The sequence below is a fragment of the Zootoca vivipara genome, chromosome 2 (assembly GCF_965207765.1).
Source record: "Zootoca vivipara chromosome 2, rZooViv2.hap1.1, whole genome shotgun sequence".
NCBI classification, from domain to species: domain Eukaryota; kingdom Metazoa; phylum Chordata; class Lepidosauria; order Squamata; family Lacertidae; genus Zootoca; species Zootoca vivipara.
This window is the reverse complement of record NC_142584.1, coordinates 57,600,822-57,618,060: the sequence shown is the minus strand read 5'-3', so window position 1 is coordinate 57,618,060 and position 17,239 is coordinate 57,600,822. Positions and strand designations below refer to the sequence as shown.

Sequence of the window (17,239 nt, the reverse complement as noted above, 5' to 3'; positions counted from 1 at the left end):
CCCACTGCTCACCCACATCTCTTCCCACATCACAATTATATCTAGTCAAAGAAGTTGCATGACATGATTATTATTGCCATTCAGGATTTCCCTGCCCCTTGCCTACAGTAGCCAAGGAAGTGGTATGATGTGGTGGAAAGAAAACACTACTTTCAATAACACATATTCAACCAAGAGATAAGAACAGACATAGAATGGCAATGGCTATACATTTCAGGAAAAATCTAGATTGATTGACATTAAATTTACATGTGACAGGACTGGGAGTAGATTCCCCGCCCCCTTATTTCAAAACTTTAACATGCAGTCTAAAGGGACCCCTGACCATTAGGTCCAGTCGTGACCGACTCTGGGGTTGTGGCGCTCATATCGCGCTATAGCCGGCGTACAGCTTCCAGGTCATGTGGCCAGCAGGACAAAGCCGCTTCTGGCGAACCCAGAGCAGCGCACGGAAACGCCGTTTACCTTCCTGCTTGGAGCGGTACCTATTTATCTACTTGCATTTTGACGTGCTTTCGAACTGCTAGGTTGGCAGGAGCTGGTACTGAGCAACAGGAGCTCACCCCATCGCAGGGATTCGAACCGCCAACCTTCTGATCAGCTACCTGTGGTTTAACCCACAGTGCCACCTGTGTCCCAACATGCAGTCTAGCAGCACTGTAATCAGTTTTGCCATTTGACTGCAACAGAACATGGTTTCTACCATATGCTGCAACAGCAACAGAATTCTCTTGTGAGCCTTCTTTCTATCTAAATAGTATATGGGATATATACTGTATTTACTCGAATGTAATGCACACCTTTTTTGGCCTAATTACGTCATGAAAATTAGGGTGCACATTAGCTTTGATTGCAAGCTTGAAAAACACAGCTGACATAGCAAATACTTTTTTGGTTTCAAGGTTTTGAAAACTGAGGTGCACATGTGATTTCTACCTGCTTACTCCATACAAGTCTTCTGTCTGTGATGTCTGTCTCTTCAGTTTGAGTTTGACTAGAGCTTTATTGTAACTCTAAGTATAATATAAAGACAGCACTGTTAGGTGGATATCTCCCAAAACCATAGCTTGGCAATATATTCATTATATCTCACTGAAATGTCACAAAATAGTGATTAAGCTTCTGAGTTGTCAGAAACTTTTTCAAACGGATGTTAAGCAAAACAGGGTGCGGAAAGAGCGAAAGCTAAAAATTATGTTGGAGCCTCAAAGTTTGCAGTATGTATGAGTCTTAAGAGGGAATGCTGACGTGTTAGGCAGAGGAAACCAATGAGAAGGGGCGACGTAGGCCCATCAAATCCTGAGTCCCAACTGTTTTGTGCTGGTTACAGGGAGGTAGCTGTGTTGGTCTGCCATAGTTGAAACAAAATTTAAAAAATCATTCCAGCAGCACCTTAGAGACCAAGTAAGTTTGTCATTTGTATGAGCTTTCGTGTGCATACACACTTCTTCAGGTATCTGAAGAGGTGTGCATGCACAACAAAGCTCATACCAATGACAAACTTAGTTGGTCTCTAAGGTGGAAGGATTTTTTGTATTTTGTTTTGTGCTGGTCAGGGTAGAAATGATGGGACTGGTTGGAGGGCTGACGTATTTCCCCAACCCCATCTTGGGCACATAGCAGGGGAACAGAAAGGATTTGGATCCAGAGGATGCAAAGATTTCCTGGATCCACAGATATATACCCCTTTCCCCCTCTTCCTGCTCTTGGAGGAGGAATAGCTGGAGTCCTGCTCTGCCCAGATACAGTCAAAGCTATAAAATTCTATGGCCACTGGGATGCCATTCCAGGAACATAGAATTGTACCCTTAAAATGGATGCAACTCTGGTGAATGCAAAACAATTTCAGTATGCACATTATTTGGCTACTGTGCCAAAGAAGCAAGCTGCCTCTTCCCCTCTATTTTTAAACTATGAAAGGTAACACTTACTAGATCTGTCTCCAGCACAACTTAGAACACACAAATTTCTTGTGAGGAAAAAAACAGAAGCAGAAAAAGTGGTACTCTTTATAAGTGATTCTGGAGATTAATTTTAAGTGGCATACTGGGTAAAAACACACACAACTGAAACATCAGGAAAGAAACCTTGGAAACCATTCTTGGTGATGGATGGTGCTGTGAAGGACCCTGAATGAGGCAGGGAAGGGAACATCTGCCAGGGTGAGAGAATAGGAGAAAAAATGAAAGCTCCCTGGTGAGAGCTGGGAAAGTTGACCTCTTTCTATGTGAGGGTTAACAGCTACCTTTGAGAGAGGACTCTGCATTTTCTTTTATCTTTCTTTTCTATTTATATTAGTTTCTTTTCTTTTATTGTATTATGGAAAAACTTTAATAACATTGTATGGGGTGGGGTGGGGATAAAACATTGGCAACCATACTTGTAACTGTCCTGACTGATTTTAGTTGTTATATTCATCAAAAACCATCGATTCAATACATTCAGTGCTGAATAGAGGCTGGGTTGTGAAAAACAGCTTTAATAAACTTGGGTGGGAGTTCTATGTACTGGAAATGTCCATGATATCTTTTATAAATGAGCCTTCTTAATATTTTCCCCATGATCACATCTGAGCAATAAGCAATCCTTCACTTTTAAAAATGAGGGAACACTTTTATTTCAATATGTTAGAAATTATGACACCTGTCACTTGAACATCCTATCACAGGATGTGTATTTCTGCACTCTGTTTTCGTCCTCTAGATGCTCGGTTGCTTAAAATAAAGCAGCCTTTCTTCAAAATCCCAAGAATAAGGATAGGGGAAAAAAGTCAACAGAAGCTAAATTAGGTAGTATGTTACACTGGTGAATTTGGGATTAATCAGGCTTTGAACAAGGTGTCTACACAAGCATGAGGCAGAAAGTGTTTGTAGTTTCTGAATCTGCAATGACTGCAAATATACACCTGGCAAATGAATAATAAATAACAGTGAATTGGGGGGCTGATTAAAAAAACCGTGCTCTTAAATAAGCAAATCTCACATGAGATTCTCAATGAAACTAGATTTACATATTCATCAGCCACACCAAACACATGTTTCTCCCTATCACCAGGCTCTGCACAACCAAATGGGGCACTGCTAGTAACCTGCTTAAAAATATCATATGGTCAAAAAGAAGACATGGGTAATATAAAGTGATGCAAGGAGTTTTCACAAGTCACAAAAAGTGTACCACATCATCCCAATGTAGGGATGGTTGAGCCCCTAAATACGAAGAGAAGGTTGGAATCACCTGGTGACTTTCTACTTTAAAACAGATTTTGCTGCACTGAAATGTTTTTTGGGACATGTGCTATTTTTCCTAGCCTCACAAATACAGCCAAGCAGAAATGACTCCTTGACCCAAGCAATGAGGTGACAAAACCCCATTCATTGTCTATGGAACCACAGACCCATTGAAGCCAAGTGAATTGCATCTCAATTAACTGGAACTATAGGAAGTAGTCACCGAGTTGATCCTTTAAAGGACTTTATGAAAAAAGCAAGTAGTCAGTAACTCATTATAGATTCTATTATCTATTATTATTACGTGATTAAGCTGACAAGCTTTTGATCAAGCTTTTGATCACACACACAACCACTAGCTCTTCCCTTTGTGTGAACAGAAAATAAGCCAGGAAATTTTCCATTAACTATAATTTCCCATTTTGTCCTCATGATAGCTTTGGAACAAGCCAGGATATTAAACCACTCCAAACCATTATATGAGTCTTAATATACTCGTTCGTCCTGATACCATTAACCATTAATTTCCCAGTCAGGATGAGATGGAAATATTTCTTGTTTTGTTTACTGGCTCTAACAAAGGGAGCAGCAAAGTGGCTTCAGGTACAAAATGAAGCTTCAGCCTTCTTCACATCTCATCTTATTAAGCCAATATATCAGGCATCCCCAAACTTCGGCCCTCCAGATGTTTTGGACTACAATTCCCATCTTCCCTGACCACTGGTCCCGTTAGCTAGGGATCATGGGGGTTGTAGGCCAAAACATCTGGAGGGCCGCAGTTTGGGGATGCCTGCAATATATGATTAACAAGCAGCCATTATTATTATGTTGCTGACAATGGTAATATGAAGAAACACCTATAGGTGCTTACCTGTCTAATAAGATCACTGATCTCAAATTCTCTGCTTGGGATGACTGAAAAATCAGCTTTCACTTCAGAGTATGTGTCATTAATGATTGCCAAGAACATGTTCTGTGCAAAAGAGAAAGAATTTTGAGTCACAAAATCAGAGGCTGAACTTACAGGCCATTACTTATAATGAACTTACAGGCCATTACTTATAATGGTTATTTAATCTGATCCATTATAGTCAAAAGCAATGATGCCAGATTAGTCAACACAACAGAGCAGCAATTAGAGTCAACAATATATGCAAGGTGCAGTGAATAAGAAAAATTAGTGCATTCATAATAGAAGACAACTCACCAACCTTGTAAGATACTGGCTAATAGTAGTTTTTATTAATTTTACAACTCCTTCCAAAGTCCCAATATTAATATGTTGACTACACTCACTATTTTTTTCTGTTTATCCTAAGGCATCACATCAATTGCTGGTTAGTGTCCTTGATGAGGATTTTACTTCCAAATTTTGTGTCATGTTTAGTACCTTAATAATGAGGTACAAATCAAACTTGATAGCAGTTTTCCTCATGATGTTTGGATGACTACTGCAAGATACATTGTCCATGCCACTTCAAATGAGGGGCAGGGGTGTTTTACTGGTGAGAAGATTCCATTCTGTATTCTACTGTGCTTAATCTCCTCCGATTAAATAAGTATGCCACACTGCTGCTCATCATGATGACAGACTAAGTGCTTGAACCTGCCCCTCAACATAGGCTGTGAATCGGCTTACAAGTAAAGTTGTGTGCTATCAGTGTGCAAAAAGACCCCCAGGTATGCACAGGAATGGGAAAGTGGGTAGGCCAGATTTCAAAAGATAATGGGGAAATGATGCAGCACTGATATAAGCAAAGGCTTACAATGGAAATTCAACTGGGCTTACTTCATAAGACTGCAGCCTTAACAAAAGCACCCCCATGTTTACAAACCTCTGCTTGAGGAAAATAAGGTTGGGATGACTGAATGATTTAATTTTTTCATCTTCTAACACCCCAGTGGCAAATATGAAAATGTGGGCCTACATTTTATAATCATGCCTACTTTTACATAAGCAACTTGGCTCTGCAATTCAGTATTCAAGGTTCGTCACAGTAAATTGGCAGGGCAACATAATCAAAACAATGTATAAAAAAGGAAAACTCATACCCCACCTCGAGTTCTCTAATTTTACCCTCTAAACCTGAGGGAATAGACAAATAAGAATGGTAAGCCTTTCTAAAATTAGCTCCTTGCTCCACAACATTTGCAGTCTACCATCTCTCCATCTCCCTCTTGTTGCACCCCTGCTTCCTTGCCACATCTCCTTTTTCCCTGACTCATTAACAAACCATTACTAAGCTTAGCACTGCAAGGACTGCTGAAGTAAGTGCTAGCCCTGAATGCTTAAACAGCAGAATAATTTAAAGTCGTACCACAGTGCTTTACAAATGTATCTCTCAAAAGAAATTCCAGCTGAAGGTAGACCATATTGCACTTCTGTAAGTGGGTGAGTGCTCTCAGGCCAATTCTATAGGACATAAACTATCTGACTTTTAGAAAGCCTATGAAGGCAGCCCTGTATAGGGAAGCTTTTAATGTCTGATGTTTTACTGTGTCTAATGTTTTAATTTGTTGGAAGCTGCCCAGAATGGCTGCGGCAACCCAGTCAGATGGGCAGCATATCGATAAATAATGATAATTGTTATTGTTGTTGTTGTTGTTGTTGTTGTTACATACTTCTACAGGGCCCAAAGGGAGCTGAACACCACCTGGAGGGCGACACAATTCCCAACCCTGCTGTACATAGTTACCTGGAAGTGGGTCTCACTGATCTCAGTGGGACTTACTTCCAAATAAGACATGCATAGGATTATACTGTTGTTGTTGTTGTTTTTGTTGGCTTTCTGGTGCTCATGGTTTGCATTAAAATATGACAACTTTGGTGATATATATATATATATATATATATATAAAACAATCGTCTTTCAGCTTAATAAGCAAACATATAAACACGACTTTTGCTTGCACACCAAGCTCTTCCCTTTGCACAAGCTATGAAAATTGCCAGTTTTATCTAAGCCATGAAACTATGGTTACCAGCTTCAGAACAAGCCTGAGTATTAAAACAACTTCAAATTGTGGCTTGCAATATGGTTAATTGAAGCTTTCCTGGTTTATTTGTTTGCACTGCAAATTGAAAAGAACAGTACTTGACTGTGCTAAAAAAAGGCACATTGATATCTCAGCATATTAAGCCAATATATGATCATTTAAATACTGTCCCATAAAACTATGAACATGTGTACTACGTTTTATGACTCTGACACCAGCCCAAATACAGAGATTTAATTACTTTGTTTGTTTGTATATGTATTTGTATTTAATTGGAATTATCTAAAATACTACTTACCAGCAGTACGAAGAACACAAAGAACACAAATGTGATGAAGTAAATTGGCCCAAGTATACGATTTGCATGCTCTATTTCGGCAAAGTTAAAATCTCCAAGCACGATGCGAAATTGGGTAAAACTTGAGAGGGAGCAAAAATATAGGAACCGTCAGTATACAATATTTTCCTACAATTTATATTGACTTAAATCTTATGATACAGCTTATACTCAATTTAAAAATATCAACCATTGGCTTCCATAGATTACCTGTTCTGAGCTTTCAAACCTATTTCTATAGTGACTAGCTGACTTTATTATTATTAAGATTTTTACCTTGCTCCTCAGCATAACTCCCAAAGAGTGTATAGTGGCAAAACAGTTTAAGACATAAAAGCTTAGCACAGCCTTGCTCAAACTGATGCCCTCCAGATGATTTGGATGAGAGCTCCCATCATCCCTGACCATTACCATGCTGGCTGGGGTCAAAGCATCTAGTCCAAAACATCTGGAGGGCACCAGGTTGAGAATGTCTGGCTTAAGTAACAATCCACTTTGTGCCCTACATGCCGAAATGTTCATTCACAGTCACCATGTCTCCCTGTGCCTGGATGAGAACTAAAGCGGGAGGGGTTTGGTGATATATTGTTGTTTCATGTGCGAGCTCCTTTAAAATGGCTGTGAGTAGATGGGACACTTTGCCCACCCAGTCAAGATCTGCTGTGCCACCATTGCCCATTCCAGGTATATACATTTAGCAGGCAGCTCAGGTCTCCCACAACGTGCCATTATCAAACATCTCAGGCATTCTTAGCACTTCACTTAAGAAAATGCTGCTCTAACTAATCACAGAACTAAATGAAGACAATCTGGAAGACTCCATACATGCAATTCTGAAACGTGGAAAATTCGTCCACTTGAGACCCGAAGACCAGGTAACCCAACTGTGCATATGCAAAGAAGATGATAAAGAACATGATGGCAAATCCGATGATATCTTTAGCACAGCGGGATAGAGTGGAAGACAGCTGGGTCATGGTCTTGTTAAAGCTTATGTATTTAAATATCTGGAAGAAAACAGAACAGGATACATTGTGATGGGACAAAGACCAAGCCAACAGTAGGGGCTGAAAGTTACCTGCTTAAATTTGGCAGGAAATAAATACCGGTACTAAACTGGATGAATATTCAGGTGGGTCTGAAATGAAATAACTAGAGAAATGAAGTTCTTCATAAAATAAAGATTATTTTAATTTTTATTTTAAAAAAATATATCCCATTCTTCTAGCGCTTATAGATCACTTCCAGTGCTCACACAGTTCCCTTTTCCAGAGGAAGGATATTGGAGGTACTAAAGCCCAATTTCAAACATTACATGCTCCCTAGTGTGAGATCCCATGCTACTCTGGTAACCTAACTGAAACTGCAAAACAAGAGCAAGCGATGGGGACTTTCTCTTACAGCACTTCCAGTATAAGTTCAAAAGGGAAAATAAATGTGGGAAATGCACAAGCTCTTTATTTAACTGGAACATGGCATTCTCTCCATGGAAATTCCCTTCTGAACATTACACTAGAACAGGGTGTTCTAATCTTTTTGGACCAACGGACATATTTGGAATTTGGAGTAACTGCTAGGGCCAAGTGTGACTGTATGACCAGCCTTGACCAATGGAAGATTAGTGAAAAGCTAACCCATTTTTTTAAAGCCATGCAAATCATTTCATGGTCACATTAGCAGTCCATAGTACTACACAGCAGCTTTTCCCATTCCTATACCTTAAGTAGGCTGCAATTTTAGAAGGAAGGAGACAAAGAACATAACAGTTGATATTATTGAAGTGGTATCTTTGAGTATCTCCCTGACAAATAAGGTCCTATAGCAGGCTTCCTCAACCTCGGCCCTCCAGATGTTTATGGCCTACAACTCCCATGATCCCTAACTAGCAGGACCAGTGGTCAGGGATGATGGGAAATGTAGTCTCAAAACATCTAGAGGGCCGAGGTTGAGGAAGCCTGTACTATAGTCCCCTAAGGGCTTGGCAGACATTATGAATGTGAAGGAAAGAAGAAAAGATCTATAAACACCTATGCAAACATTCTTCAGATAACTTTAAAATCTCTAAGAGAAAATTTGAAAATTTTCTGTGAGAAGTATGAAAATAAAACATTGTCAATATATTTAGCAATGTGAGCAGCAGTACCTTTATCCATGCAAAAAAGACATTCACCGAAATCATATTATTGTAACGGGTCTGCCAGAATGAAAGGAAATTGAAGTCTGGATAAGCTTCTGAATTGGAGAGCAGACTTTCCATCAACCTGGACACTTCAACAGTTCGGTAAACATTGAAGCAAATAGCGAAAACAGACAACTGGAGGGGAAAAAGCAAATGTTTGTGAGGTTACAATTTATATTTTTCTGATATATTCTTCATATCTTAATGAAGTTGTTTGATATAGGGCTACGAGAGGTAAACCGTATCTGCCTATAAGCCAAATATGCATTAAAATGTATGTAGGGAGTAAATAATAATAATTTTTTATTATTATTATCATCATCATCATCATCATCATCATCATTTATACCCACTCTATCTGGCTGGGCCTCCCCAGCCACTCTGGGCGGCTTCCAACAAAGGAGTAAAAATACATTAAAACATCAATCATTAAAAACTGCCTACAGATGTCTTCTAAACACCAGACAGTTGTTAATTTCTTTGACATCTGATGGGAGGGTGTTCCACAGGGCGGGCACCACTACCGAGAAGGCCCTCTGGGAGAGTATCTATATGAGGAGCATTTTATTTTATGAAACACCATAACTCATGCACTTCTTCAGCATGAGGGTAACATTAATATTTTTCTTCAGGCATGGAATAGTCACATCTTAAATCCTTTTATAGTTGTCACCTGAAATAGAATGTTTTAGGGTACATGAAGAACTCATTTAAGTTTTATTGCTAGCTTAGCATGGTTTCCCCTAAAAGGATTCTGTGTGGGGTGAATTTCCCTCAGATTTCAGTATGAGTCCCAGAATTTCATTTATTTACATACAAAATGAGGAATAAGAATTGCTGTTGTAATTATTACAGTTTGCAAGCAAATGTATTTGCATGCTTGTGTAGCAACCTCAGAGACTGAAAACAGCCCCTCTCCCTGGGCTGACAGGATGATGACATAACGATTTGCCTTTCCCAGATACTGCTGAAAAAGCCTCCACCTTCTGTACTAGATTTTCACATCCCTTCTCTGTCTCTCTTTCTATCTCTGTACCTGTCTCTTTCTTAAAGCTCTGCTGTCACCTGGAATGCCCCCCAAATACTGGCAGGCCATTAAAATGATAAAGTGGAAGCCTTTTAGGTGGAAAAAAGATAGGGACTCTGTTTCTTTAGCTACTGTTATAGAGCTGCCATTCTTTATCAATCTGATGTCACCTTTTGTGGACCGCAAAATTATTGCCATGACACAACATGGTTTCAGATGATGGGAAGTTTGCACCCCTCTCCCCATATGAACCAACCCAGACACTGCAATCATCTGAGACACTTCATGTGCATAAGAGGCCAAGAGGGCTCCTTCTCTGTGGAAGGCCAAGAGAGCTCCCCCCTTGTGGAATGCTCTCCCCAGGAAGGCTTGTCTGGCCCCTTCGCTATGTACCTATCTTTAGGTGCCAGGCAAAAATGTTTCTCTTCTCCTAAGGTAAAGGTAAAGGGACCCTGACCATTAGGTCCAGTAGTGACCGACTCTGGGGTTGCACGCTCATCTCGCATTATTGGCCGAGGGAGCCGGCGTATAGCTTCCAGGTCATGTGGCCAGCAGGACAAAGCCACTTCTGGCAAACCAGAGCAGCACATGGAAACGCCGTTTACCTTCCCACTGTAGCGGTTCCTATTTATCTACTTGCATTTTGACGTGCTTTCGAACTGCTAGGTTGGCAGGAACTGGGACCAAGCAACGGGAGCTCACTCCGTCACAGGGATTCGAACCACCGACCTTCTGATCAGCAAGCCCTAGGCTCAGTGGTTTGACCACAGCGCCACCTGGGTCCCTAGCCTTTAGCAAATTATACAATCTATGGCCTTTTAAACTGTGGGGAGGGGAAACCAAGACTGAGCAGGGATTGCAATCCATGCCTCTGGATTCAACATAAATACAGGACCACTCTGAATATAATCAATTTAATGTAGCCAGGTTCTTATGTAATTGTGGAAAAATAAAACTTTTTCAAGCACTTTACTTTAAGGAAAGCAGGGAATCAAAATTATTCTGATTACCGGTATGCTTACTGTAAATCATATACAAGCTAAGTTGTGGATGGCCATACAACACTGAATGCACACATTGATTGTGAGCCTTGCATTTTGACCGCTTTGGCCTGGTTTTCAGAAAAGAATTGCCATGTATAAAACACAGTTAACTGCCATGTTTCTCAAGGGGCAGAAACATACTAAATTTGAAGCTGTGAATGTTCCTTGCCCACGGGACATCTACCCCTCTTCCCAGTATTCCCAGCTCTCTCTAGTGGCATAATGGAAAGCATCCTGTCCCCATACCGCAATATGGTTTCTGTCATAATTCCTTTTCTGTAATTTCTGAGACTTACCAGGAGCAGTAACACATCCAGCCAGTTCCAGGCATCTCTAAAATAGTCCTTTTTCTGTTTCTTTAATTTTAAAACTTCTTGGATGGAGAAAGTGAAGATGAAAAGACAAAAAATGACTTCACAAGAGGCCAGGAAATAATCGTAATAGCTGACGTATCTGAGAAGCTTTACAGAGTGGAACTGCCAGGAGGGGATTGCACCACCTGTTGCAGGAAATTCCACAACGAGCCTGTGAAATGAAAGTAAAGGAGGATGCTATCCGGTAACACATAAGACTGATTCCAAACTATAAAGCTCACCTGGGGTAATTTCAAAGCCCCCTGCACTATTATTACCTCTTGATCAGTTGTAGCTAACCTCTGACTTGGGGGGGGGGGCTGATGTAGTCGCCTAAGAAAGTTTCTCTGGCCCCCAAGCTCTGCTTGGTAGTGGTGGCAAAGGAATAAAAAATATAAACAGGCATGCACTGCAGTGGCCCAAGAGATTTAAACCCCTCGGCCCAGTCCAGTGCCCTGTTGAAGATGCATATCACACCCTTCCACTTCATTTAATGAGCAGGGAAGGTGCAATAACTCCCTTCCTCAGTAGATCAGCAAGGGCTCTGTACCTATGTGAGCATGCGCACATGCATTTTGTGCTTGTGTGAGTATAGGATGCACATACCCACTTTTGGTCACAATCACCACAAGCATGCACCTAGAGAGCTGTCTAAGGATGTAGGTAGCTATTGAACCAAGGAAAGCTAGCCACTTCTGCTCTAGATATGAGGGTTTTGTTTCTTGACAAGTTTTGAACATGTTTCAGTTTTGTGAATCCAAAAAAAACCTGCTGCTCTATAGCATTTAGTTGAGTTTTCAAACTCTGGCATCAGTGGAACTTTTAGGAAATGAAATGAGATACAGTCCATGCAGTGGCGGCACCCTACATTTAACGCCTGAAAAGGCAAAGCAAAAGTCAAGGGATAGAAGAGTTTGTATGCTAAACCAGCAGCAACTGGAAGGAGTGGAAAGAAGAAGGATTTGATTTGCGCAGTAGATGTCCCACAATTTTAAATAGCCTGCACAGGGTGAGATTCGTCCATTCAGCAACAGAGTAGAGCATGCCATTATTACTTTATCAACAGGACTGGTAATGCAATTACTTTATCTTGAAAACTAAAATTTAAGAACAGCAAACAGAAGAGCTCACCTGACCACACAGAAGAGGTTTACATTGGCATTATACATTGAAAAGTCAATGAAGATAACCCTTGTTCCTCTGGTGATCCAGCCATGCTTCTTGAGGAAAGCAAGTTTCGCTGCACTTTCTTCCTTTGACTTGGGCAAGGTGAACATAAATCCTCCACTACTGTATAGCCCAATAAGGCCCCAATGCCATGGGGAGAGTGATTTAGAAGTTGAATAATGCCACCTGTAGGAAAGAAGGGAATTGAGTTTACAGAAAGCATTTCCCCCCATTTATTCCCCAAGGATTTATTCTATCACTCTTAGCTTTCCAGTGCCTTTTTAACAGAAATAGCTAATTGAACCCTTTATTATCATCTCAGCACGGAAGCTGTAACACTAATATGGTACCAGTGAAACAATTATATTTAAGGGTTCTAGGCAGGAACCATGAAATTCTAGGTCACTGAGGTTAATGTTTGTTCCTGGACAACTTGTAGAAAGTTTAACACAACACTGTGTATGGGAAACAACGTGGAAGACATTGTGACGAGAAGATAAGATGGCATGTCTTAGAGTGCGCCCCAAACTTAGCTTCTGCATGGATGTTTTTTTAAGGGAAGAGAGCTTGTTGACCACAGGTGTTGCCAATTAAGAGAAGGCGCTCTATAAAAGGCAGGCATTTGGGATGGGAAGAGAGCCTGCCTGCCTGGAGAACTGAGTTAGGTTGCATGTCCTCGCTATCCAGGGAGCAGATTGGGGACATTGAGTATGTTTTGTTTTCTGTAATAAAGGTTCCTTGGTTCACGATCCACCTTCTCATTCCTTTTGTCCTGATATCTTTAAAAAGAACCGCTGCATTTGTCAGAACACACTGTCCTTTTTAAAAAGCAATTGGGCCCTGTATGGTCTCATCAATTTGTAATAGCCATGGCCATATTTTGCGCTGGTTGGCAGGGTTTCCACAAGAGCCACACACACCCATTAGCAGCCATGGGGCCCCATGATCCTCCCACTCTAGCTTCTTACTCATGTGGCAAACAGCTGGCTAAAAGATTTAGCAGAACTCCTGATGAGCCAAATTTTATTTTTAATATAGAGGTCTCTGATATATGAACTGTGAACATGCCTTCTGCATGTAGCAATTGGTGGAAACAGTCACAGTCACATCATTTGGGCCACCAGAAGCAAAATGGCTAGACTGTACTTGAATGAGAAGCAAACAGAAGTGGGGGATCGCATATGACAAAAAATATGTGCTAATGTGCTTCCATGCCAGCAGTGACTGTAGGTGCATACTGGCTCCTTTTTACTTCAGTTTTCAAAGTAAGGGGAAATTCAGATGAAGGAGGGGGGAACATGGACTGGCATTTTTATTGTTGTGTGAACCATGCAAAAACAATGAGCAACACCAATTCTACAATAAATTCCAATCTAGAAGCACTGAAGGAGGGAGGGGGTAGCACAGGCTCGTGCAAATATTGTCTAAACTAAGGCAGCATTTTGTTCACCCTTATATGGGACAAGCTGGTGTAGGTGCAAATCAGCAAGGTGCCACTACTTGAGCCCCTTGACATATAGTGTTGCATTTATTTACAGTAAAGGTAAAGGTACCCCTGACCGTTAGGTCCAGTCGTAGACGATTCTGAGGTTGCGGCACTCATCTCGCTCTATAGGCCAAGGGAGCCAGCGTTTGTCCGCAGACAGCTTCCGGGTCATGTGGCCAGCATGACTAAGCTACTTCTGGTGAACCAGAGCTGCTCATGGAAACGCCGTTTACCCTCCCGCCGGAGTGGTACCTATTTATCTACTTGCGCTTTGAAATGCTTTTGAACTGCTAGGTGGGCAGGAAACTGGGACCGAACAATGGGAGCTCACCCCGTCGGGGGGTTCGAACCGCCGACCTTCTGATCGGCAAGCCCTAGGCTCTGTGGTTTAGACCACAGCGCCACCCATTATTTACAGTACAATACATTAATAATAGAATTTCTCAGTGCTCCCTAAGGAAGCCAAATCCCACTATTAAACTTATTTTGCTAAAGTATGTGTACAGTATGTTCAGATACAGTCAGAAGGAGCAAGGAAAATTAAATGTTATGATACTTACTCAGAGTCATTCTGAAAGCCAAATGATTGTCTATCCTCATGTAAATACTGATATTTACCATAGCATTCTTTCATAAATGACCGGAAAGAGGGATAGATAGAACATGTGTTGTTACGGACTTTTAGTTGCCGAATTCGAGGTACTCCTAACAGTAAATTCTCATAGTAGATAAGTGTGGTGTTTCTTTCATTGGCTGTGGATTCGTTGTTGTAAGAAGTGCTCCAATCAAGACCATCCAGAAGTGGTCCTTCTATAAACTACATTGCATGAAATAAACAGAAAATAAACTTTTACCAGAAGAAACTCATCATCTGAAACTCTTTTGGAATATTTGGAATATTTGGAAGCAAATATTATTTGAAATCCCGTTGTTACACCTGGGAATTTAGGAGGCACAATGGCCTTAAAAATATTGTTTAGCTATTTTGTTTGCTTTATACATCTTATTTGGACTACTATAAACAACAACAATTGATTTCACTTGGCAGATTAAGAGGTCTAGGGTCACTTCACCCATCCTGGTCAATCAGTTAATAGTTTACTGTGAATGTGCCAATCTGAGCTGCTTTGTTCCTCCTTGCTAGAACACTAAAGCAATAAACCAAGATCCTTAGCTTTCTATTATGTATGAAACCAGATGTCAAGGTTTGTTTTGTTCAACCAAACTGTTAGGCAAAATGAGGCAATCATCACAGGAAGCAAATATTGCAGGTGGCAGCACCTGCTGCCCCAACCATTCTGTACATGTAAAGGGCCAGGGGAGGGGAGTCTTTGTCCTTTGCCTCAGGCAGCAAAATGCCTTGGACAGCCCTTTAAGTAAGCAAATAAAAAAATCCTGCCTACAGATCATGGTTTGTTGGAAGTGAAATAACTCATGATTCTAAGTAATGCGCAAACAAGGCCATATGTCCTTCAATATTAATTCTTTATACTGTAATGGCACACTGAATTCCACTAAAAACATTGGTAATGGTCTAAAATACTATAAATACGCAGACACCTCTTGATGTCTTCTGTTAAGGGATGTGCCTCATCAATGATGTTCTGTTCATGCATAGATGTAAAATGAGAGGCCCTGCATTTGCACAGCAGCTGTTGGGTTGTGTTCAGCATCTTTTTGTTATCTACAGCAAACTCTAAACTATAACAATCTGTGAAACAATAACATTTTACAGATTACTTAAATTGCATCTTTCTTCACAGAAATTAATGACACCAGATTCATCTCGGCACCAGACATATGTGATGAGTAACAAGTAACTAAAGAGTTAACTGTGTACTGTAGCACCTGACCACTGAGGAAGATCATGTTACAGAATGTACCAGAAGTGTTTCTGTATGTCGCAGTTGGTTTCGTTTCTGCCTGGGAGACGGTCGCAAGATGTCTGCGCTCTCACCAGGTTGTTTGTTATTTTCTCTCTAGAATAAACTTAAGTAGTTATTAGAACACTTTGGACTCTGTGTGTTCTTAAGAGGCTTTTTATCCAACGGCTATACAAGCTTTCGCTGTGTGAGAAGAAGAACTCTGCTGTGTGTGTGTTTTACTGCCAGCCCGGTTCTACGGAAGCAGAGAAGCGGAGAGGAAGCGTGCCGGGCGATAATCAGAGGCTCCTAATTGAGTCATAAACAACTCAACGGAGCCCTATACCCGTCACAGGTTATGGGAGATAAGGGGTCATAGAACCTAATCAATCACCAAAGCAATAAAAGGTGATTGCAGCTGTAAAAGCCTTGGAGAAAGCCGGTGTAAAGAGCTAGCTGGGAGAAACGTGTTGTCTTGCAGTCGGCAATCAATAGATGCACTCGCTAGCAGAAAGACCCTGTACCTGAAGGCTGGGATCCGCAGTCTACCCGGAGGAGCAACGTGAGCTATTCTGAGTGAGTACACAGACACGGAGCCCGGGGGTGGACAAGATGGCGGAGCAGCTACAGGAGTCATTTGTCGTGCCGTTCCAGAGGTTGAATGGCGACAACTATGCAGAGTGGAGAGAAAGGGCCAGAATGTGGTTGCTGGGAAAGGATTTGTGGACTTGTGTGTTAAATCCTCCAACCCCTGTCGCTGATAATTCAGCAGCTGAAGCACAGAGGTTTGCAGCAGAAACCAGGAAAGACAATAAGGCTCTATGTGCCATTGCCATGAGCTGCGATACTACGCAACTGCCCTATGTGCAAAATGCTGAGAATGCCAAGCAAGCCTGGGACAGTTTGGCGGATGAGGAACTGAGACGCCAGAAAGAATCGGCTGAGAAGGGGGGCCGTGGGCGCAGAGAAGCCAGTGGGGGTGCAGTAAAAAGCACTGAGGAATCCACTGTGAGTGCGTGCGCAACAAGGCTTTGCTTTCGGTGCCAGGAGCCGGGGCACGTAGCGAGATTCTGCCCAGCTCCGGAAGCAGCCAAGGTCACTCAGCCAGGTGCCAGGCAACCCAGCGGACGTGGTCATGGGACCAGCCAGCAGCGCCGAGGCAGAGGACGTGGGAAAACTCCAGATAAGCCTGTCAGCCGTCTTTCTGCTGCCTTAGCAACGATTCGAAACAGAGGACAGGACAGTTTCACTTTTATTATCGACTCAGGCAGCAGCCATCATCTTGTACCTCCTTCAGGACAGATCCTGAACTGCAGGCCACTTGAAGATGAAAAGAGCCTGCATCTTGCTGATGGTTCTTCTGGAACAATTAAAAGCAAGGGTGTTTTTTATATGCAATGCTTAGACACTAACCTTGATGTTTATGTTGTACCAGGCATGGAAAATGGTCTTTTAAGTGTGTCTTGCTTATTGCGTGAGGGCTTTGAAATAAGTTTTGCCAATGGTGTTTGCAAAATTGCCAGAGATGGGGCTGAGCTGGTAAGTGTTACTGTTGGGTCTG

At 41.6% G+C, this 17,239-nt stretch overlaps 1 protein-coding gene across 2 annotated transcripts in view; it reads right to left on the bottom strand.

The window, feature by feature from the left end:
- The window catches only part of PKD2L2 (polycystin 2 like 2, transient receptor potential cation channel), a 33,496-nt gene that overhangs the window by 4,796 nt on the left and 11,461 nt on the right, over positions 1–17,239 (bottom strand). For both annotated transcript variants that reach the window (XM_060271658.2, XM_035105547.3), the window contains 8 exons: positions 14,377–14,633; positions 12,295–12,516; positions 11,107–11,335; positions 8,705–8,875; positions 7,387–7,568; positions 6,523–6,643; positions 4,099–4,200; positions 937–1,013 (listed from right to left, as the gene is read on the bottom strand). In XM_060271658.2, coding sequence (XP_060127641.2) covers positions 937–1,013; positions 4,099–4,200; positions 6,523–6,643; positions 7,387–7,568; positions 8,705–8,875; positions 11,107–11,335; positions 12,295–12,516; positions 14,377–14,633 — 1,361 coding nt within the window. The remainder of the gene's footprint in view (positions 1–936; positions 1,014–4,098; positions 4,201–6,522; positions 6,644–7,386; positions 7,569–8,704; positions 8,876–11,106; positions 11,336–12,294; positions 12,517–14,376; positions 14,634–17,239) is intronic.